The sequence below is a fragment of the Macaca fascicularis genome, chromosome 12 (genome assembly GCF_037993035.2).
Source record: "Macaca fascicularis isolate 582-1 chromosome 12, T2T-MFA8v1.1".
NCBI lineage: Eukaryota > Metazoa > Chordata > Mammalia > Primates > Cercopithecidae > Macaca > Macaca fascicularis.
Window position 1 is genome coordinate 101665195 of NC_088386.1, and position 24215 is coordinate 101689409.

The window sequence follows — 24215 nt, forward strand, 5'->3', positions numbered from 1 at the left end:
AGAGTGTGATGTCCGGGAGATTCCCAGGGGCTGCCTCTCCTTCCCTAAAAGGGAGGTAGGGAGGGAGGAAGCGGGTCTCTCCTGTAGCGTTCCAGTTCCACCAGGCCCTGGTCTGTTAGGGTGTGAATTATCAAAATGGGTCACATGTGGCCAAGCCTAGGGAGGCCAAAGATCTTTTCCAAAGGGAATCTCCTCAGCCCCTATCACTGCCCCAAGGCAGCTTGCTCTGTCTGGTGCAGCTGGAAACCTTAGACCCAGAAAATTCTGAACTATGACGTTGGCAGCCTCACTTGGGAAACGGGAAAAGGAGTAGATTTTTTAAAAATTGAAAACACCATAGTAATGGGGTACCACTCATCTGAAAACCATGGCTTCTGGATATTACCAGGTATCTCACAGACATGCACACAATTGCCCGATTTCCATGATAAAGATTGTGAGGTACTTAGTAATTGAAAGATGTGCCCGGCCAGGTCTGGTTTCCCACTGACTTGGTTGCAGGAAGACTTGCCAAGCATTCGTCGGGAATGGCCAGCCTGAATTGGCACTGGGTGCCAGGAGCTTGGGGGCTGAGACCTGGTTCCACCCCAGCCTTTTCAATGATAAACTGGTAGATCTCCAAAGCTCAGCTAGCAGACGAGTGCCAGAAGCCAGGCAGGGGTGACCCCCGGGGAGAGGAGTGGGGCTCACCTGACTGTCTCCCTGTCCAGGCGCAGTGACTAAGCAGCGCGGGCCTGGAGGGATACTGTAGCATAAGCTGTTTTAAAAGCATGCAGATGGACCAGGATGCTATTTAAAACATCATTTGTAGGAAATCTGCTTTTGGAAATACCTTAGCACTGCACATTTTCATAGAATGCTGTCCTCCCTGGCTTTATCCCTGGTATTCATTCTTCAGGAAAGATATTCCTGAAATTGAATTTAGCTTTCTGGTTTTCAGAATTATTTTTCTCGACTTTTTCATAGTGGATACGTTCTCTTTTGCCTCCTCTTTCCCCACTTGGCTAGATTTCTTTCCCCAGAAGCCAAGGGGTAACTTGAGAGTTTTTTTGTTTTTGTTTTTGTTTTACTGAATTAGTCCTGCCCAAATAAACGGAGTTGGGGCAGAGGAAAAGCCCTTTCTCTTCCGCATTAGAAATTCATCCTCTGTGTACTTAGAAGGAGGCAGGAAAATGGAGAGCCTGCCAAGTAGGCATTGCCCCACTCTCCAAGCTCCTTCACCCCACTGCGGGTGTGGTGGGCGCCCAGGAGGCTTTCCTTGTCTCCCCTGCAAGGATGGTCTCAGCTGCCCCTTCATTAGCAGATCTTTCGTTCAGATATCTGTATTTAATGTGCAGAGTCCCCCTCATTCACGGTGCGTCAGTGCAGCTCTCCGGGCTGTTGGGGTTGAAATAGTTGAGTGAACCATGCCAAATAGATTTGTCAAGTCTGCTGCAGTTTGATTTGATACCATGGGGGAGGTGGGGGTTGGGGAGGGGACTTGGGGGCCGTGGAGGAAGAGGCTTCATCCACGCCGAGTACCACCACTGAGTTTCTCTTTGTAGCCGCTGGATGGTGAGCACTGTGCCCAGCTAACGGGTGCTAAGTGGCGGGCTTGAAAGTGAAATTCAGACCACAGGAGTTAGCAGAAAAGCAAAGCAGAGAGGAAGGCAGCCACCGGCTCTGCTCTGCTCTGCAGTGCAGAGGGAAGGTTTGCAAATGCCTTCCCAGTGTGCAGGGAAGGAAGAGGGAATTGTGACATTTGGGACAGAAATGTGGGAACTCGATTTCAACTCCCTGGTCACTGTCAACAGCAATGCAGCATACCAAAGACCAGGGAATTGGGGAAGGCAGAGAAAAACAAGATTAATGAGCATGCAAGGTGGCGGGGGAGGGCTGTGCTATGTCTTTGCAAAACACTGTTTACAATGTGGACCCAGACTGGGCTGAGGCAAGGCCTAGGCCTCTGAAAGAATGCCTTCCTTCTTGCTGCCAGGGGGTGAGGGAGACTAAGGAACTCTCTTCCAGCCTCCCCTAGCCAGGGAGCAGCCTTTTCTTGGTCTCCTCCCATCCAACAGGTCATCATGAGGTCGCCTGTGAGAAAGTGGTCAGTCACCCTGTTGCTGGGGCATTGCAAACATCCCCCTGGCAAATGCAGCCTGGTTACACAGGCCACATGCACAGCACATCCCAAATCTTTATCCAATTCCACATGCCATAAATATGGAACCTATGATTCTCATATAGGGCGGGCCCGCCTTATGTATATTTATGGCATAACCACAAGGCAGAGAGCTCATCTGCCTGATGGAACCCATATCCAACCCATGTGCTCCCTTAAATTATACAAATTGCTTTGCATACATTTCTTTAGAAACCACAAGCAGAAATTACTGCTTTTGGTTTCCCCAGCTATATTAGTAACACCCCAGACGCAGACATGGCATTGTTAATACAACAGTAGAAGGTTCATGTATGTTTACATAATTATAGGCACAATTATGCACATACATACCAAGAGGGGCACATGGAGAGCGATAGGAAGAGCTCAGAGGCACAAGGTCATAGTCAAGGTCCTGCCCTCCTGAGATGCTGATTCCATGAGTCTGCACTGTGGGGATCAGCTGTGCCTGGGGAATAGAACCACAGCTGGTGACAAGACAGGGGAGAGAGACTATTGCCCTTATTTGTCTAGGCAAAAGCCCTTATCTTCAGTTCCCCCTCATTCGGTAAACGTGGGGATCTCCCTTGTTGACATAGCTCTGGTTAGTCACAGTGTTTCTGGGCTATTCTGATGTATTTGGAAGAAATTTGGGCTAAAAGAGAAAGTCTGTAGGGTGCCAAATGCACGCTATTGGCCAGATCAAGGATGGATGGGGGGAGATAGGGATGAGGTAAGACTTGGGTCCAAGAATTTTCAGAATTACCCCACAAGGAGTGGAAGGAATGCACTGAGCTCATCACATTAATGTAAGGATGACCTCCAAGGGACTCAGAAAATCCTCAGGCACCAGCTTATTCACTAGAGAATTTCACAGAGTTTCACAACTGTGGAATTGAAGCTCTTAGAGATTAAGTACCTTGCTGCAGGGACTAGGAAACTGGAGCCTTCATGGACGGCGCCTGCTCACCAGACTTGGATGTCCAGGCTGGCGCTCTCCACAGTCTGGCCTAGGCCTTACTCTTCATCTTGAGGGAACTTGGCTTCCTACATGTTCAGTCCAAGGACTGACAGGCACACATTTTCCCGGAAAGCCTCCTCTCCAGTGAAGTTCTGTGTGCAGGATGAGCCTGGACGTGGCTTAACCCACTAGGCTCATTGCTGTGGAGCTGGGCCCCACGACAGAATCATGAGGATGGGGAGTTGAAAGGAGTTGCCATTTATTTGATTTGGCTACCTCCCTTCAAAACAAATAAACACCCCATTTCAAAAATCCTCTGTCTTGTATTTATTTTCTAAATTAAAATAAATCATTTTTAAATCAGAGACTTGGGAGGAGAGAAAGAGTGGTGTCAGAAAACCAAACCCCCAAATCAGTTGGCTAACAGCTAGAGGCACAGGATGTCTATTTTCAGACCTTCTTAAACAGGGCACTGCATGACCCTGGAAACGTCTCTTAGTGGCTCCAGGCCTCAGGGTTTCCACCCAGTCCAAATGGAGTGGCGCTGCAGCTGCTATCGGCAAAGCACCTTGAGATCTGCAGATGGAACGCTCTCTGTGGATATAATTAATGGAGGAGACCCACAAAGCTCTTCTTGAGCAGAAGCAAGTTATCAATTTAAAAAGTAAGAAGGCCCCATGGGATATTTATGGGCCTCTTTAAAATCATAGGCCTGGAATGGACCACGATAAGTCATCCAGACCTTTCCCTGCATCTGATGGGGCCTGCACTGAGCTGCCTCAGATAAATGTCATCCATATCAGCCTCATTGTTCTCTTAGGGATGCAATTATGTCTCCACTTGATCATTTAAGTTTTCAGAAGAAACCTTTTTTTAAAAAACCTCCTGGCAGATGATGGGCTTCCCCTTATTCCTTTTGTGGTGGTAATTTTGTTTGTTGTATATGAGATTAGGACAATGCCTCACACTGTAATGGGCACCAGCCTTCAGAAGTCGTGGCTAGAACGGCGTCATCGAACCATGGTTGTGTGTGCTCTGAAGGGGGCTGATGCCCCTTCCAAGTTCAAGTCCCTCAGTGTATCTGACCCCCTCAATTAAAATGGAGAAGAATCCAGTGCCCTAGGTAATTAAGTTTGTCCCTTATCCATTTGCCATGGGATGAGCTCAGACCTTTAGCCTCTCCACTTAGGAAGCTCAGGGGAAAATTTCATTATACAGAAGCTTGAACCTTTTCTCTATCAGGCTTCCGTGGCCAGCGTCACCCAGCTCCCGTGGGTGCTGAACTGTCTCCAATAGCTGAGGCGCGCCTCCCTGGCGCTGATAGCCTTGACGTTAACCTCCCAGGTCCCCGCTGTGCACAGAGCCAGTGACAAGCAGCACATAGAGGGCATGTGGAAGGGTGCTGTGATTTTGCTTGGGCTGAGGAATCATGTTCCTTGCCCCAACCCCAACTAATGTAGGTAAGCACTGGAGTGAAGCCCTCACCTGGTAGATTGTCCCACTCTCTGATGTCACCTTGTCCCTGCTCTGGTTTGCAGAGCCTCCACCGGAAGAGGCAGGCAGGTGGCAGAGGTCTCTGGAACCTCACTCCCTGTTCCTTCAATCTCTGCCCACCTGGGAGTTAAAGGCGCCTCCTTAAAAAGCCCAAACATCTGTGTTAGGAGGTTTCCAGGGGTGAAGGGCCCACCCCACCCAGCTATAATGTCCTAGAATGTCCAAGTTTCTCTTTCCGTCTTCCTAGGAGGACATTGGCCATTCCCCCGAAGCCCGCTCATTGCTCTGATCCTGTGCTACTCTCCCGCCCGCTGTTCTCCTGCTCCACCCCTGAGCTGCACTCCTCCCCCTCCTCCTCCCCGAAGCGTTCCTGTCTCAAATCCTGAAACCCTAATCCTGTTAGTATGCTGTGTTCCAGGGCTCAGCGTCTCGATGGGGGTAACATAATCCCGCAGTAAATCTAGCGGGCCCCGCAGGCCCACACAGATGGGGATGCGCACATCCCCGCCCCCCAGAACACAGCCGCCCCTGCGCCTGTCTCCTCCTTCGTGTAGGAAAGTTGCCTGATGACAAAAACAGCCCGAAAGTGAAGGAGGATGAGAGCAGAGGTCATCAGAGTCCTTAATGCGCATTTGGTTGTTAGAGAGCTTCTTTGCCTACCCGCATCCCCACCTTCTCTTAATCTCTCTCTCTTTTATATATATATACACATACATGTATGTAATGTGTACACATGCACACACACACACATGCCTCTGACTCTATCTGGCTAAGTTCCCACATCCACTAGAATGAAAGAAGCTTTAAAAAAACTTTTAAAATTGTCTTTAGAGGGGAGTTTTAAAGGAAAAAGATCAGGACCATTATTCACAAACAACAAAAAAAGCCCATTGCCTTCATATCATTTCCTCCCCACCCCAGTGCAACAGTTCCCTCCCCCTACTTGCCTGTTTTGTGCAACAAATTAATTAAACAGGATGGCATTCATTGATTAGCAATTTATTTTTACGTGTAGACCCAATGGCTGGTTTTAGAGCAGATGCAAGGGAAGGGGGTGGGAGAGGGAGGACACACAGGTCTGCAGCCAGGGTGAGTGGATGAGTCAGCACATTTGTTTCTGGGACTAGTTTTAAAAACATGCTTCTGGTTTCCCCCAGCCTCTGCCCTGCGTTCCTGCCACTTTTCTCCCTGCTTTGTTTTCCTCCTTCTTGAGTGTCTGTGCCAAGTACATTGAAAGGGAGAACTTTGGAGGCAATGAAACATTTATTAGTGGAGAGAAATATTTATTTTAAAAAAGAAGAGGAGCATCTCATGCACAATGTCTACCCCAGGGCTCCAGCACTGTGCTGTCTTGGAAACATTTCCCTGCTTTCTTTGCAGTCCCTGGAGCTGGCTGACTTCAGATATTTACAGCAAAGTAGAAGTAAACGGTAGTTCACAGCACAGGTAACGAAGAGATGGGAGTGTGTAAGCTGAATACTGAAGCCCTACTCACATGAGAGGTGCATGTAAGGAGAGACTGCGTTTGTCCACCAAAGGGCCCACCTCATTTGGGGAGGGTGAAACAGCCAGCTGTGTCTCTCCTCCAGGGAGCTCAAAGACTTGGACAGCATCTTCATCTCAGGCCCCAGAGGCAGGCGTGATGACAGGTAGCATCTACACTGTCCCGGCCACATGGGTATTGATAGCAAAGATGAATGGTATATAGGAAAAGGCTTTAGGCTGGGCAGAAAATCCCTCTGCTTAGAGGCCTAGAAGGTAAGAAGGCTGCAGAGCTCACTGTCCTCAGCTATGCCAGTCACTGTGTGTTCTTCCAAGACAACTTAAGGAGGGGTCAGCAAAGAAAAGGTGACTGTGACTAGAAATGGGGTGGGAAGAAGAGAAAATGTTCTGAGATGGTCTCAGAAACCATCAGTGATGTGTTCTGGCTGGATGCTTCTTACTAGATTACACACACACACACACACACACACACACACACACACACACACACACACACATATATGACGTTGAATTATATTGTCCATGCCTTGCAGACTCACAGGAATGGTCAAAATGCACTGATTTTCTTTTCCTGGGAGTGTAGATACAACCAAACTGGAATGCTGGATAGCAGCTGATTTATTTGGCAGGTCCCCCTCTCCCCTAGAGGTGCAAATCAGAAAATCCAGGAAATGCTGATGGTTTTCAGGTTCTGTGCTACTGACAAGAAACCAAAGGTCTCAAAAATCAATTGGGAAGTGCTGGATTATATTCAGAATTCAGAGAGGCACCAAATAGATAATCCAGACCACTTTGTGCCCTGAATTGCTTTTTAAAGTTGGTTTGTAGAGATGCACTTGAAGAAATCTTTATGTTCAGCTTAGCTCTTTTTAAACAGGCACACACATATATTTTTAATAATTATGATATAATCAACACTATCATCAGAAAACTAGGGTCACCCTGAACATACTTGTGATTTTCCTTTGGGTAGTAAACAACCATACTAAGATCTTTCTTTTAAAACGAATAAAAAATGGGTCAGGTATGGTGGCTCACACCTGTAATCCCAGCACTTTGAGAAGCCAAGGCAGGCGTATCACTTGAGGTCAGGAGTTCGAGACCAGCCTGGCCAACATGGTGAAACCCTGTCTCTACTAAAAACATAAAAATTAGCCAGGCACGGTGGCGTATACCTATAATCCCAGCTACTAGGGAGGCTGAGGCAGGAGAATTGTTTGAACTCGGGAGGCAGAGGTTGCAGTGAGCCCAGATTATGCCACTGCACTCCAGCCTGGGTGACAGAGCAAGACTCCATCTCAAAAATAAATAAATAAAATAAAAAATAAAAAATGTATGTCCTCTGTGACATCCAGCTTCTAAAGCAGATGTTAGCATTCGATCATTCTGTTTGATATATGCCTATCTGAGTATAACATAAAAGGCAATCCACTGATTTTTCTCAGATACCTCACTGCAAAGTTGTGGTCTGAAAATTGTTGGCCTGAAGGTGGGACTTGGGAGTAGTTGTGGCTTTTAGAACTTGAAACTATCCCACCTGTGCAAAGACCCACTTGTGACTTGTGACTTGGCTTACACGCTAACATCTGTCCTGGGTGCTATGCAAGTCTCGGAGGGAGGGCCAGTAAACTTAAGTGTCTATCTGCAAGCCTGTTATCGACTTGATTTTCCTGAAGGAGAAACCAAGGTATCTACGGTTTATTGATTTACCTATAGTGATTCAGTGAGTCATCAGGGAATAGGGAATAAAACCAATTTCCTGGCGTCATTTCCCATGCATACAACCCCTTACCTTGCAATGCCTAGACTGGAAGCCAAGAATCCATCTCAGTGAATTTGATCAGAAAACATATGAAGGGTGATTCTAAAACCACAGAAGCATTGAGAAAGTCATAAAGATGTATAATATATGAAAGCATTTACTAGCTATAAATAGGGGAGATGCAGGGAGAAAAATAGAGACCTTGTAAACCCATTGGGTCAGGATAAATAGAAACTGCTTAATATTTCATTAAAAATGGATTTTCATAAATTGCACTTTGATATCTTTGGGCAAAAGACAATATGTAAGGACTAAGGTGTTGTTATTCATGACTCTTTGTTATTAATAATTTGAACTGGTATTGAAGCAACACATCAACAAGGTATACTTGCCCTGTGAGTGGGGCACTCCCCATGTGTTCCGGGCACTATTCAAAGTGTATAAAACATCCACAGCAATTGTCTGCAAAAGCACTTAGGCTGTAAGGGACAACGGGTAACTAAAGTGCCCTGTTGCAAAGTGGACACTGTTAAAGCAGTTCAAACCACAAAAAGTCATGTGAAGAAAGGTTTAGAAGCAGGGGGCCAGAGAGAACCTTACAAATCAACTCATACAATCCCCTCATTTAACAGAGGAGGAAATTGGGGCCCGAGGGAGGTAGAGATATTTGCCCACACTTATGAGCTAATTAGCAGCAGAGTGCGGCTCCTGGCTTCTGATTCAGTAGTAGGTTTTTTTGTCTTGTGTTTCCCACTATACCACACTCTGAGTGAGAGGTGTGTTAAAAATCTAATAAGATGTTGTTCCTTCACCATCCAGAGAACAGAGGGCAGATGTGAACACAAAGTCAAGAGCAGACAAGAAAACAGTTCAGGAACTAGGCTTGGAAACGTGAAGGGTAATCTGAAGCTAAGTTGAAAAGATCCTTCATTTGATTCAAGGGTGGGAGAAGAGTAGGCAAAATGAAAGGGCAGAGTGCAGTTCAGTTGAAGCAGTCAGGTAGATGGCCTAGGGGATACAAACTGTGTGCTTGCCTCCCTTCCTGACTGATGATACTGTAAGCAGAGATTAGGGGGTTCACCCAGAGCCTGTGGCCACATGTATCCATGGGAAGACCGACCCCCTCCCTCAGCTCATACATGCGAGCATGTGCACCCCATGCCCATGTGAGCCACACTCATGCACACACCGCCATCCCAAAGACAGTCCAAATACACAATCATTTACTCACTGAGGAAAGAAAAGGTCTCTTAGTGTTGCCTGCCAAGGCTGAGAAATGCCAGGGTCAGATAAGATAAAATTGGATATTAGCAACACATAAGACATGCTGTGTTTCTAAACGGCACCAGCGTGGTGTGTATGCTGTGGATTAGCAGCAGTGTTAAAGTTCAGATCCACTCAACTTTCCAATGATGCATTCACGTGGCAAATAAAGCTTTTTTCCCCCAATGTGAACTCCTTAGCGTCTCCTGATAGCGACCACACACACAGTCCCCATCACCATCTTCAGAGAGTGGGCCAGTGGAGGCCCCCCGCTGCTGCTCACAGCACCCGTCCGAAATAAGCAAAGTGCTGCATTTGCTTCTTCCTTGCCAAAACAAAACAAAACAAAACAAAAACAAACAGATAGCTTCTGCCTCATGCTGAATTCTCAGAGAACTGATGAATCTCTTTTTTCCTTGGATCCAGTTCCCCATCCCTTTCCTGAGAGCTGTGGAGCCCTTTATCAGTACGAAGCAAGCAGGCTCAGGCACCACTCTCCTTGGGCCTTCCTCAGGGTGTCTGGCCCTAACCCTCCTTCCTTCTATTGCCTTGGCTTTTCTCCTTCCCTTGCTAACTTGGTCTTCTCACTCCTTCTCACCCACAATCGCTATTCAGGAAGCAGCAAAATCGAACCTGGGAGAGAGGAGTGAGTAACAAGTTCTTCCCAGGTGTGCTCCCTGCTATCAACTTTAGGACCCGGTGGGAGGGCTTCCCAGGGGAGGAGAGGGAGCAGCAGACTGGGTGAGCTGGGAGCACCCCCAGATTTGGTGGACTAAGCATCAGAGCAGTGGTTTAAACTGAATATGGTGGACCAGCGAAAATCTGCTTCCCTGTTTGTCTTCAGGAAGCCACTTCCCTTCAGTTACTTGCAAAAGGTATGTCTTCAGTGGTATGTTCTTAAATGGCTCCAACTTTTAACGTTAGCAAGTAGGAAATAGGGTTGTTAAATGATAGAGTTCACAGTTCATGGGGAAGAAGGGACTGTGTTGTCAATTGGCTCTAGACTTCTGTGCTGCTCTTTGCCATTACTCAAAGCCATTCTAAGGTGGGATTATAAACTCACACTGGGAACACATCACTGGACAGTGACCCTACCTCCATTCAGCCCATGCCTGGAGACTTTAAGGGCCTCATGACTCCAGCCATGAACACAAACACTGAAAATGTGTTAGAAGAGACTATAAGCTTAAAACCTAAAAACTTGGCAAGGATGGTGGATCCAGACAGGCATCTCTGAGCCTCAGTTTCCTTATCCAATAAAGTGGAGATAAGAATACCTACCTCCTGGGGTATTATAGACATAATTGTTTATACTCAAAGATATTGTGTTGCATCTGGCTGAAAAGTCTTCAAATATACCAGTTTCCCCAGTCCTCTTGTCCCAACCCTGTTGGTGCGCCCAAACACTTGGCATGGCCTGAATATCAGGAGCCGAAGCATCTAGTTCTCCTAAACAGGAGAAATCGCTGATGGTTGCAGAGTTGGCTATAAGTAGAGTATAGCCAACTATACTCTACTTATAGCCCTTGGTTGTTATAGCTATAACAGGTATGATTTAGAAGTGGTGGTTGATTAGTTGGTTTTTCCCTCTACCCTTTTTCAGGAAAACTAAGGGAAACTCACATATACTTTGCTCTAGTTACTTTTTTTTTCTTTCTTTTTTTTTTTTTTTTTTTGAACAGAGAGCACAAAAAAGCATAAGGTCCATATGGCAGTTATTGATCTGGGCCATCTGGAAAGCCAGGACTTGCTCCCACCATGTTGGATCAGAAGCTGTTCCAAAAAGCCTTCCCTCCCATAAGAGATGTATTGGTCAGATGGGGACAGGGATGGATTTCATTATAGGGCGGGACTACAGTGAGAGGAAGCTGGAGCAGGGCTCTGAAGGACTGTCTGCAACCCTGACCCTACCACAAAGATCAGAGAGAACCAAGAAAGTGTTGATTGACACAGGACCATTGTAGGTAGAGGGTGCCCCTCATCATCTCGCCCGCTCATGGGTGGGATGGCATCAAGTAACTAACAAAAACAACCATGAAGCACTTTGCAATTAGAAGATGCTCTGCAAATATTCCTAGGTGCCTGCAACGTGAGGAAGAGGGAGTGTCAAGTTCAAGCTAGTGAGTGAGGTCTGGTAGCCCTAAAAGATGACATTTTTACTTCATTTTAAACAGATATTCTACTTTTCTCCCTCTTCCTTAGCTTCTCGAGTGTTTTCCTTCTTCTACCTGCTCTCAGCCTGGAGGCAAAATTTTCCTTCCCTCTAAAATTTTCTGGGAAGACTATTGATAATTTTCAAGTAGAACAGTGTGAGAAATTAATTTTTTTTTACATTGTGTTTCTTTAAAAAGCCCAAAAACAACACACCCACTGATTATTTTTAAGCTTGAGGGAAAGAAAATTCAACAGAACCTTCCCATCTCCTTCAACGACTGCTCAAGTGGCTGAACTACAAACGGTTTTATAACATGGTTTTGCATCTTACGCTACAGGTATTTCAAGCCAACAACGATGCAACTGAGGTGGTTCTGAACAAGCTCCACGCTCCGCTGCTGACAAGGTTTGTTAGGATCCGCCCTCAGACCTGGCACTCAGGTATTGCCCTCCGGCTGGAGCTCTTCGGCTGCCGGGTCACAGGTGAGGTGGGGGCTCCAATGAGGTTGGGGTGCTGATTGAGTCCTGGGCTCTGCTCCCTTTCAACTCTCTGCAAACAGCATGACTGTACCACATGACCTTCCCAAACAGACTGGCTCAAGGACTCAAGTCCTACCAGAGTTTGTCTTCTCATTCATTCATTCAGTATATATTTATTAAGCATCTACGATTTCTACTATTAATAGCTAACATTTATGGAATGCTAACTAGGTACAGATGCCATTCTAAGCACTTAAGATGTAACATATTTTATTATCCTCATAAGGACTCTATAGATATTATTCTCCTCACTTTACAGATGAGGAAACCAAGACTTAAAGAGCTAGGTCACTCACCAGTAAGTGGTAGAACCATGGTTTGAATCTAGGCAGTTTCAGTCCAAAGCCCCTGCTTTCAAATAACACTCTCTGTTGCCTCAATCAGGGGCCAAGAGCTGTGCATGGTGCTGTGGACACAATGGTGGGCATAACAGACTCTGTTCTGTGTGGGCATATGGACAAGTTGGGCAGACATACTGATAAACTCATAAGTATAAAATCAAAACTGTGATCAACGTCTGGAAATAGAGGCTTATGGTCCTTGGAAGTACATTGTAGGGGACTTGACCCAGTCTAGGAGCTCAAGGAGGACTTCTTTGAGGAGGTGATGATTGAGGTGAGGCTAGAAGGCAGATAACAGACATTACCTGGTGAAGAGGGGACAGAAAGTGCACCAGGCAATGGTCACAGCTTTCTCAATGGCACAGTGGCAAGAGGGACCAAAAGAGGAAGTGAGGGGCATGGACACAGCTTTTTTGTGGGCTGAAACCCAAGGTATGTAGACTGGAGAAGACCAGAGTGGGAGCTGGGACATTACAGGAGGCTAATGCAGGGGGTACAGATGGGAGATGATGATGGCTGGATTAGCCCCAGAAATGCAAGGACAGACCAATCCCCTTTATCTTGTGGGCTCAGCCCAGGGCAGGCAAGTTGCCTCTTTGACCTAGAAGTGTCTTCAGTGTACATCCATCCACGTGTCTTTCCCCTAATCATTGCAGCTCTGATAGGGAGTGCTCCAAGGTCTGACCCTGTCTGAGGCTTCTAGTTAACACACCATGTGTTTGTACAGTCTCTGCATCTCCACATGCCTTTCTTGTTCATCATCTTGCCTATGCTTTCTAACAACCCTGTGAGGTAGGGTGGGCCGGGGACTGATGAGGAAACCAAGACTCAAAGAGGTTAAATAGCTTGCCCAAAGTCACCCAACTAGGAGGTGACAGAGCCAGGATCTGAACCCACATTTTCTCAATTCAAATTCTCTGCTCTTATCACATTTACACAAAGACCCTGTTTTCTTCTAATGGGATTATTAGTTTATGCTAATCCTGTCTAGGGGACTATTTTCTGTCCCTTTCCTGTTGCTGTTCCAGGTTAATCAGCAAACATTTAGTTAGAGCTCATTCTCTGGAAGATTGAAAGGAGAGAACCAGTGATTTTGAAGAAGGGGGACAACCTGGAGAATCTTTTTTTTAATCATAGTTCAGTTTGCAAGTATGAAATGCACACTGACTATAGACCCTGCCTTGCCTGACATCATTTATTCATGCATTCTCCACTCAATCATTTGCTCCACACATCTGATGTGCCAGGCACACACTGGGAGTGGGACATAGAGACAGAAACAAAACAGATGGGGTCTCTGACATTGTAGAACTTTCAGGCTAGTGAGCAAGATAGATAATAAACAAATGCAAGTACTGGATAAACTAGAATGTGCGTATGAAGGAAAAGAACAGGGTGCTCGGACGGAACCCAATTTCGTGTGGATTGAAAATTGGGGGACAGCCTTTCTGTGGATATGACACTTGAGCATGGGGATAAGAAAATGTTAGCCTGGGGGTGACTGAAGGGAAAAGCATTTTGGGTCATGGGAACAGCATATAGGAAGGCTCCAAGGCAGTAAAGAGCAGTGATAACATATATGGGGAATAAAGACCTGATACTGACGCCGGGAAGGTTTCCTTCTGCTTGGCAAAACAATCACTAGGAAATAGTTCAGTGCTTAGCTCAGTTCCCCTGTGCTCGGTGTCCCTGAGAGGGTCAGTGGGGACTAGTGTCATCAACAGGGATGTGCAGATGCACATTCTGAGAGTTCTTGGCTAGAGCTGTAAGCACAAATAGTTAATGGCCATTGGATACTTAAATATGCCAGGCACTGTCCTGTGAGGTCTTAGTAACTAACAGAATTCTTGCAACAGCCCCCAAGAGGTAGGCACCTCTATTAGCTCTCCTTTAGATCTAAGGAATCTGAGGCAAAGAGCAATTAAATAATTTGCCCAAGGCCCTCTGACTAGAAAGTAGCAGAGCGAACATGAACACAGGCAGTCTAGCTCCAAGTCCAGGCTCTTAACCACAGTGCTATACACATTCACCACGCAGAGAAATCAGTGCTGACTTAGTATTTGACAGTTGGGCTCTTTTGCAACTCCCTCCTTATAGGGGGTGGTCCCTGGTTAGCAGGTGTCAGCCATGACCTCTTGTATCTTCCTCTCCTCTCTGCAGATGCCCCCTGCTCCAACATGCTGGGGATGCTCTCAGGCCTCATTGCAGACTCCCAGATCTCCGCCTCTTCCACCCACGAATATCTCTGGAGCCCCAGTGCAGCCCGCCTGGTCAGCAGCCGCGCGGGCTGGTTCCCTCGAATCCCTCAGGCCCAGCCGGGTGAGGAGTGGCTTCAGGTAGATCTGGGAACACCCAAGACAGTGAAAGGCGTCATCATCCAGGGAGCCCGCGGAGGAGACAGTATCACTGCCGTGGAAGCCAGGGCGTTTGTGCGCAAGTTCAAAGTCTCCTACAGCCTAAATGGCAAGGACTGGGAATACATTCAGGACCCCAGGACCCAGCAACCAAAGGTAGGCTGTTCTTGGAGGCCTCTGTAACCTCACCCTCCACAGGGGAGGCTAAGTGGGGTACGGGGAGTGGAGAGTGGTGATGCCCCATCTGAACAGTCGTCATCCAACTCCTGAGATCCAATAAAACACATATCATTTGAGAGATTACTTTGTGCCAGGCACTGTGCTAAATACCTTATTTTTGACTCTTTTTGTTTGTTTGTTTTTGAGATGGAGTCTTTGTCACCCAGACTGGAGTGCAGTGGCATGTTCTCGGCTCACTGCAACCTCTGCCTCCAGGGTTCCCGCGATTCTCCTGCCTCAGCCTCCTGAGTAGCTGGGATTATAGGTGTGCCACCACACCCAGCTAATTTTTGTATTTTTAGTAGAGATGGGGTTTCACCGTATTGGTCAGGCTGGTCTCGAACTCCTGACCTCAAGTGATCCACCTGCCTTGGCCTCCCAAAGTGCTGGGATTACAGGCATGAGCCATCAGGCCCGGCAATGACTCTTTTTTAATCCTCACAACATCTATGCAAAGTAGATCTTTTTGTCACTCCCATTTTAGTGTTGATAAATTGACGCTTGATATCATGCCCGGGGTCACACAGTTCACCTGCGGTAGAGCCGATTCAGAAACCGGAAGTCTGACTCCAAAGTCAATGCTTAACCACTACTGAACACTGACTTTTTAAAAAGTTCAACACTCTTTATACACTCTTTCAGATAAAGTTTCCTTGAAATTGGCCAGACATCTAAAGGGGATGTGGTTTTTGGAGGCCAAGCTATAGAAACTAGAGGTTGACTTCCAAAAATAACGATGTTTTTCTGAATGTCACTGCATTCCTTTGTATTTTCCTAGTTTTGACTGCTTAGATCTTTCCTGCCTCTCAAACTGAGGCAAGGGAGAAGCAAGAGAACCTCACTCCGAGCCAGAGGCTCAGGCCAGTGCAGCCTACCCTTCTGCCACCAGAGTGAAGGTCAGCCTTCAACACAGACACGAGGAGCCCCAGAAGGGGAGGAGACGTCATGCCTCTGTCCCTCCCCAGATCAGTCTCCTGGCGGGCCAGGCTCTCTGATTCTTATCTCTAGTTACCGCTTGTTTTTCTCAAAAGAACGGGTCCCTAAAAAAGGAGGGAGTGTTGCATGTCTCGGGGACACCTTTGCTAAGCAAATGTTTCCATTCTGAATACAGAGGCAAGAGCTGGGTTAGGGGTTTTGCGATGCTGAGGTAAACTCCCAGCTCTCAAATCCAGAAGCTTAGAAAGGCTCAGGGCTTGGTAACTGGAACTTGGCATCAATGGAACAGAAGTTGGGCCGCAAGCTTCCCCAGGGAGAGCTGAGCCTGGTTTTTCTTGGGAAAGGAGTTGATCTTTGCCATTGTGGGAGACAGCCCTATCCAAGACAGTGCTTCCGGTTCAGAATTGTGGACCCAGGGCATCCTGAAACCTGGAGCGGTCCTGCAGAATTCTTGGGGGCTAATCAGCCGCAGGCCCTGGGCCACCCACTCCTGTCCTTCCCCTGGATGAGTGTCTCCAAGGGTACTCCAGGCTGGTCCTCCACCCAGCTCCACCAAAGCAGCCCCCTGCTCCCCGCATCATCAGTTTTATGTACTGGGGCTCCGTGTGAGGTTTCTTTTGACAGGAGTGCTTTCCTTAAACAAAGGTTTGGGAAACAGTCTAAGACTGTCAATGTGTGATCAGAAGACAGTGTCATTGGCCTAGGGGGTCATTTTCCCGCCAGGTTCTCAGTGAGCTAGGAATTATCAGTCAGCTTGGGCTACCTCAGTCGAGGCTTTCACGCATTAGAAAAAGAAGCATCCCTTTCCCAGTAGACCAGGAATTCCGAACGGTCAAAGATCACCCAAACTGCCTTCCCCCTTCTCTAGCCAAAGTCAGCTGAAAACGCATTTGGAGCCAAATTCTTCCCCAGATACTCCATTTCAGTCACCAGGTAAAAGACACAACCTGGAAACTGCCACCTTTGTTTACTTTCTATTTTCCATAATTCTGGGTCCCTAACCACCTTCCAAATGAATAAAATCCTTGGTCTGAAAATGAAGGCCCCATGGATCGGAGTGTCCCAGTGCCAGGGATCAACTAGGAATCTGCCTTCCTGACTGGATGTGCGGGGCAGGGCTGGATGTGCGGGGCAGGGAGGAGAAGGGGAAGGAAAGGCAAGAAGGTGATAGGGACTGGGTCCCACACTAGTAGGGCTGAGTGGCCTCTCTCCCTGCAGCTGTTTGAAGGGAACATGCACTATGACACCCCTGACATCCGAAGGTTCGACCCCGTTCCGGCGCAGTATGTGCGGGTATACCCGGAGAGGTGGTCGCCGGCGGGGATTGGGATGCGGCTGGAGGTGCTGGGCTGTGACTGGACAGGTAAGACGACACTTCCTCCCCTTTGCATCTCACCCACATGGTCCTCTGACCCTGACATCCCATGAGGCCCTGGGAGGGCTGTGGAGGGGGCAGCCATCCCTGGAGCTGGAAGCGCTGCAGACCCCTGCCGTGTTCTCCTGCCTCAGACCGCGGGTACCGCAGCCGCTGGACTCGGGACAGTTTCTCAAGGGATGCACTTTGTCTTTTTTAAAGGATCATTTCAATTCTCCAACCCGAGTCTCTCAAAAACAAATCATAACCACATACCACCCACCCAAATTCAATTAGACCCTGGCTCTTCAGGCCAGAGGGCTGTGGCTGTTGATTTAGGAAAGAAAAAAACCCCTCATGATAATAAAGTAATTGGTTTATGTCTGAATCTGGCCTCCAGATGTCAGTGGCTAAGAGACTTCATTTTCATTTCGGGGCCACATCTGTAAAAGGCATTTATTTGCTCAGAAAGGACCCTGTTGCAGGGAGCTGATGGGGGCAGGACTCCTTCTCATTGTCCTGCTCATTCCTGCCAGGTGGCCCAGGCCTCGGGGAACACCTCTCATTCTCCCAAATGAGGGTGAGGCCCACAGAGGGTGCCCAGCCTTCCTGGTTTCCGAGGGAGAGCCCTGCCCTTCTGAGTCAGGCCCTACCTTCCTTTCCTCAGGGCGCTGGCCCTCCTCCCTCAGCAGAGCTGGCACCAGATCTTACCGGGAGCTCACTCACTGCCTGCCAAAAGGAGTTCATGGGAGCCACTGGGGCTCGGGGCCTGAGCCTGATGCCAGCAGGAGCAGCCACTAGCCTGAGCTCTCCTGCCGTCCTCCACCAGGGCCCCAGGTATCCCCATTTTCCTGTCGGTGCCGTACCTGTCACCGGCTCAGCTGGCAGGATGGCATGAAGGATTAATAAGGGCATGTCGGAGAAGTGCTTTTGGCTCCCAGGGAGAAAAATGCTGCCTGTTCGCTGGCTACGGCAGTGCAGAGGAGCCCCGTTGAGGCACAGGGGCTGGGAATTGGGCCCAAATTAGCCTCCTCGCTTTTGAATTGAAGGCAGCCCCAGCGAATACATCTTCATAGGAAGACACTTTACTCCCCATTACCTGGCGACGAGGCCAAAGTTCCCTGCAGCCTGCGAAATGTGTGTCACCTGTCCTCTCGCAGGTGCAGAAAACCTCCCCCCGCTACAAGCTGGCTTCATTTATGGCTGCGCTGGAATCAGGGGCTCAGCGCTGTAGGGGATCCAGGAGTCTGTAAGCCAGTGGCTTTCACGCATTTCTGCCCATGATACACAATTTAAAATAATTTTCCTTCACAACCCACTTCTAAGCACTCACACACACTTGTGTATACGGGGTACAGTGTATGCGTAAGTGCTTGGACTCTGGAGACAGATTGCCAAGTTCAAGTCCTGCCCCTGCCATTTGCTGGCTGCATAACCTCAGAAAAGTTAGTCTCTTAGCGCCCTGTTTATCTTGGCTGAAAAATGGAGATGACAATAGTCTATCTACACCCCGTAGGGTCATTGTGAGGATTAAATGAATGAATGGATATGAAATACTTAGACTACTGCCTGGCACCCAGCAAACCGTTTGTGATAAATAAATGTAACTGAAACCGAAGGTTCCCAAAGCAATGGTCGTCTTAACCATGGAAGTGCACTCTAAAATATTATAGTCAATACGTTTTAAATGCTGGTCATGACCTATTCAATGGATTCCACAACCCAGTGATGAGAGTGATGCGTGGTTTGGGAAATATCACAGACCTGGCCAATTCCTCTTTCGTAGACAAGGAAACAGCCCCAGAGGGTAGAAGTCACTTGCCAGAGGTCACTCAGCTGGATGAAGTCCACCTCATTCTTCCCCCCATCCCTTGCCTTTTGGTGCCACGCCCTCCCAGTCTGGTCAGGGGGACAGTTGCTAATGACCTCTTTCCCTCATTGCTCCCCAACCCCAACCTGCCCCAAATTACACCAATGATGGTCAGCGACAGGTTTCTTATTTCAAAGCCCTGCCTGGCCATTCCTTGGAAGATCAGAGTTGAGGAGCATTCCCTTTGCCCAGCCTCCTTTCCTTTGAAGTCTCTGACATCTGGTTTCAATTTCAGGGGGAGCGTTGCTGTTTGATGGGCAGTTACCTTGAAGCGCCCAGTACAAACATTGCACAAACAGTATAAACACCGAGGCCTCCGTGCCTGCCGTTCCTCCACTTTCATTTACACGCCCTGCCCTCTGGTGCCTCACTGGCCCCTGGGTTTAACATTCTCTACACCAATCAGCTGACCCATTTTGCTACCTAACATTTCCAGAAACTGTTCTCCATAGGCCATGTGGCTATGTTTGCTTTTCAAATTTCCATCTGTTTCTCCCGCTCATCCTTGGTTCACTTCTTCATCCCTATCCCAAAGGATAACAGGAAAAATAATGGCCTGGGCTGAGCTGCTGCAGCTAAATAATATGACAGGCCTGCTTCACCTGTTAGTTGGTTTGTTTGTGTTTCAGATAATTATGTTTTGCCTTACTGCCCCATAGTTTGCTTTACAATCGAGTTTCTATGACACAGTGACAAATTTGAACATACAAATTAGGATGCTTTGAGGTTATTTGCTATTTACTGTGAGGAAAAGGCAGACACAGCAAAGGGAAGTATGAAAGGTTATGTACGTAGTATTTAATAGCAGAAAGGTGGGAAGTCGACCGTGAAAAAGCTATTCAGCGTATTTAGCAATTTCCTCCAGCTCCTGGCTTTATTAAATGGTATCCTGAAGGGTGCCTGACAAAGGCACCTAATCACATACAATAGCGCAAAGGAACATGTATAGAAATGAGAGGGACAAGGCACCAGCATCCTGTCGGTGGACAGCTCTGGGATGAAGACGCCACCCCAAAACATGTGGACTTGAGCACCAGTTTCCAGAACCCCTTTCACCCCACCCAGGGCCTGACTCATAGCTCCATTCACTCCCTCAATCCTTGCTGAATGAATGATGGGCGTGAGCAAATAAGCAAATGAATAGGTGAATGAATCACCTATAGCTGAGGTCAGAACCACTGCCTACAGCCAGGTTTGGCCTACCCAGCGTTCATTGTGTGCTCTGTAGTATAACATTTTTAACAAGTTGCCAACATGTAGCGTCTGGAGATTTTACTTAGGGATTTTTGCCTTCTTGTTAGGGAAAGGAAAGGGGGAAATATTTGGAAGACCTGGCCTGGCCACACTGGGCCGCCTCCCCTCCAGGCCCCAATCTGGGGGAGCCAGTCTTGGAGGCCACCTTCAAACCAGGCATGTAAGATCTCAGCTGTCACCACCTCCTCTCTCTCCAACCCTCCCCTGTCCCCACCACCACGTCTGCTTTCCTCACTTACAGTAGGTGTTTGGATCCAGGAAACACTTGAATTTGCCACACCCTGACCTTTAGGCATAGCCCCAAGTCACTTTCACCATGTAGAGTCTGAGGCCCTTTAAATCCATATTCCCATCCATCCAGTTTTGTGCAGGCATGAGCCAGAGTGTGCTTTGGTCCTTCCTTGGAGTCACTGTCGCCTATCGCCCCTCCATTATTGCCTCATGTGGCCTTTTGTGCTAATGTCAGGGCCTCTGCCGTGGAGTAAAGAATGTGGGTTTGCGTCCCTACCTGTCACTGCTGGTTTTGCAACCCAGGACGATTCTCATTCTACTATGGTGATGCCTCTGACTTCATTGACAGCACACAGATGTGACTTCAGAGTTTTGGGCACATGTGTGCATCTTCTTTTTCTTCTCTAAAGATGTTTGGCATCTTCCTCCTGCTGGGTTGCAACACAGGCTGCTACAGCATTCTCTTCTCTTCCTTTGCCCTTACACAGACTCCAAGCCCACAGTAGAGACGCTGGGACCCACCGTGAAGAGCGAAGAGACAACTACCCCCTATCCCACCGATGAGGAGGCCACGGAGTGTGGGGAGAACTGCAGCTTTGAGGATGGTAAGCACATATTGCATCCCGATGGCATGGGTGCCGACTAGTCAGAGTGGGAGCTGGCCTGTGGCTGGGCAGGGACCTAGGGGTCTCCCGGGTCAGAAATCCAGGGGATCTCAGGGAAGGGGTAAGAGAGGTGGAGACACTCAGGGGTCTGGGGCAGTGGCTATTTACAACCAATGTAGAAGCATTTGAATAGTGTAACAACCAGTACAGCCCTACTGGTGTGAACCCACTAGACATCAGGTGAGACAAAGATGACTTCTTTCAAGAAGTCTCATTTGTTGAGCCCTCACTATCTTGCTTGTCTGCTAAAGGAAAACCATCTTCATCCTTAGAATTCACAGCTCTGATAGTTTTTCTTGTTAAGCTGTGTGTGTCTGCTATAGTCAAGTGAAGATACGGCAGTCATCTGGGTGATTTGGTCCGTGGAGCGCGATGGTTGGGTTAATCCAGCAGTTAGCAGTGACTTAATTGTGTTTCCCTGTGTCTTTCACCGCCACTAATTTGAGAAAGTATAACAGTGATGATTCTATAAGATAGTGCACCGTATCCTCTATAACTAGAGTGCAGATCAGAGACAAAGGCAGAAATGTAAAAAGGCATCTTCAACCGTTCCCTCAAAACTCAGGGGCTTCGCATTTCTGGGTGGGTCTCATCACACGGGAAATCTACATTCCTTTCGTTTATCTTCAGAGCCTATCCAAGTTAGATAAAAACAATAATTGGCAGAACACAAAAGTAAGTCACATTTTAAATCATACTGCTAAGGTCACCAAGTATGAGGACATTTCTAAGAAACCACAAATTTTGGAACACCTGGCATTTTGTCTAGAATGTTAAGCTTGACAGCCTCAACTTACAGTAAATTACTGATCATTATTAAATCTTCATTAAACAAAATGAGAGAAGATTGGCAAAGAGACTAGAGAAGTGATGGAGAGATAAAGATGGTAGGTAGATGGCGAAATCTGTGGAACCTGCAAGCACAGCCGTTTGACAGAGGAACTGCACTGATGGAGTGGATGACTCCAGAAAATGGCTACAAAGAAGAATGGGAGGAAAGCCAAAAATAAATGCTGAAGTTATGTGACTGAAAAGGCAATAATTTAATGCATATGCTTTGGGGATTGTGCTTTTGTGTTATTGTGTGGGTGGGGGACACTGCTGGTCGGGGTTAGTTGAATACAGAATTCTGACATTTTAATGAACTTGTTTTTGTTTTATGGAGAGAAGAAGGAGACTTGGAGAATCTTCCAAGACATGTTTCAGATAGTTTGAGAGCCAAAAGTGAAACGCACAGGGAGTTAATATACAATATTGGATTTGCAGAGTTAGCTTGTTGGGGACCTGGAGTGGGGGTTCTAGCTAAACAACAATCAAAGGAAAAATTAAGGGTTCTGCTACAAAATTTCAGAAGTTTATTTTTAATATGATTTTCCCGTTTATAGTGGTTTGTTTCATTTGAGGTTTCTTTGATGGTTCCTCCCTTTTCTTTTTGCAAAAGTTTTTTTTGTAGAATCTGGTTCCTGAGATACAGTATACATGTAAACATTACAGAGGATTTATGCTATATTGAATTACTTCATATTTTTTGAAGGGAAAAATAGAAATTCAGAAATTGTCAGGAGAAGGGGATGGTAAGGGCTAAGGGCTGACTTTTCCAAGCCACAGGTTGATGCTTCTGTAATAGATTCCATGTGTTTCTTCTAAACTCAACCTGAATTTGGCCAAGGGTGGGCAAATGTTAAATATGCTGTCCTGGAAAGGGGAGGCATTTACAGGGCCTGGTGGCAATCTTCCTCCTCCCTCTGACGCCAGCAGTGCCCTGCCCCCCATGAGGTGAGCCCTCCTCACCCCTAGGGTGAGTAATTTGTTTCTACCAGTCTGTGGCTCCCTTTAGACTTCCTAACCTGCATTCTAAGCCCTCCCCACGGAAATTCCTCTCTAAGAACCCTGGGAAGGGAAGTGAGAAGGGCAGAGACCCCACTTCCTCCCTGCTACCAACATTAGCCGGCATCTTTCCGCTGTCTCCGCAGGCACAGCTGGCAAATAACCACATTTGGGTTCCCATTTCCTCTTTCCCCACCTCCACACCACCCCGACTTAGTCACATATTTGGCATGAACTCATACTGGAGTTTTGGAGCTGGGTGGAACCTCAGAAGAAACTCTCTTGGTTCTGTCTTCAGGCTCAGGCAGGTGAACCACCAAAGCAGACAGGACACCATTGTGTCCTTAGTTCCTGGATTCCCATAGGGAAAGCATTCTCCACCTCCCTGGGGTCGCAGCCTCCAGGGATTCAGCACGATGGGAAATTGTTTTTCCTCCTGGTCAGCACCGAGCTGAGCCACTGGCTGGTCTGGTCCCTTCGATTTGCTCTTACCATGCCAAATTTCCCACCGGGCATACCTCCCCGTGGAGATGCTGGACTGTCCCAGTCTTCAGAAATAGAGACGGATCACAAAGAGGTGAAGTGTAGCAAACAAGCCTTCCTTGTTTCTGAGGTCACTTTCTCCTCACTGGGCAGAACCTCCCAGGGATTTCAGTCTCTCTGGATGCTAATGGGCCGCCCCACCTCCTCTGAGAGCCAGGTTGGCAGGAGATGAGATAATACTTTTTTTGGGAGCCAGCCTTCCACCAGGGCACTGGGGAGACATTCTTCTCTGGCATTTAGGGAACAGCAATTTTCACATTTGTCTGCTGTCCGAGGTGGACAGAAGAGGCTGATTAGGGCCCGAAGCCATTTGGTGGCCTCATTTATAATTGCTTACTATGGGAACCACTGGCAGACTTGGCTTTCATGCCTGGGAAGGATGAGACCAAAGCCTGACCCGAAAGCCAGTGATCGCCAAGATGAGTTAAATGAATAAGCAAAGGAAGCCACTTCTTTCTCTGCTCTCCACTCAGGCCTTGCCAGCCATTTAAATAGTACTACTGTGGCTGTTCTCTGAACCCATTTCATTTGCCTTCCTTTGGGTTATTATTTTCCCCTTTTAGACAAAGATTTGCAGCTCCCTTCGGGATTCAATTGCAACTTTGATTTCCCCGAGGAGCCCTGTGGTTGGATGTATGACCATGCCAAGTGGCTCCGGACCACCTGGGCCAGCAGCTCCAGCCCGAACGACCGGACGTTTCCAGGTAAGCCAGCTGTGAGTGAAGAGATGAAAGAGTTAAGGCTAGCCTGTTCCACATACTTCAACCCCAGATTCCCTTACAAGCTTTGTAACTTCCCACCGCA

At 47.6% G+C, this 24215-nt stretch overlaps 1 protein-coding gene across 7 annotated transcripts in view; it reads left to right on the forward strand.

Moving 5' to 3' along the window:
- NRP2 (neuropilin 2) overlaps positions 1 to 24215 on the forward strand; it is a 116457-nt gene that overhangs the window by 46788 nt on the left and 45454 nt on the right. For all 7 annotated transcript variants that reach the window (XM_005574027.5, XM_005574028.5, XM_005574029.4 and 4 more), the window contains exons 8-12: positions 11616 to 11760; positions 14319 to 14668; positions 16886 to 17030; positions 20865 to 20981; positions 23975 to 24115. In XM_005574027.5, the coding sequence (XP_005574084.1) occupies positions 11616 to 11760; positions 14319 to 14668; positions 16886 to 17030; positions 20865 to 20981; positions 23975 to 24115 (898 nt within the window). The remainder of the gene's footprint in view (positions 1 to 11615; positions 11761 to 14318; positions 14669 to 16885; positions 17031 to 20864; positions 20982 to 23974; positions 24116 to 24215) is intronic.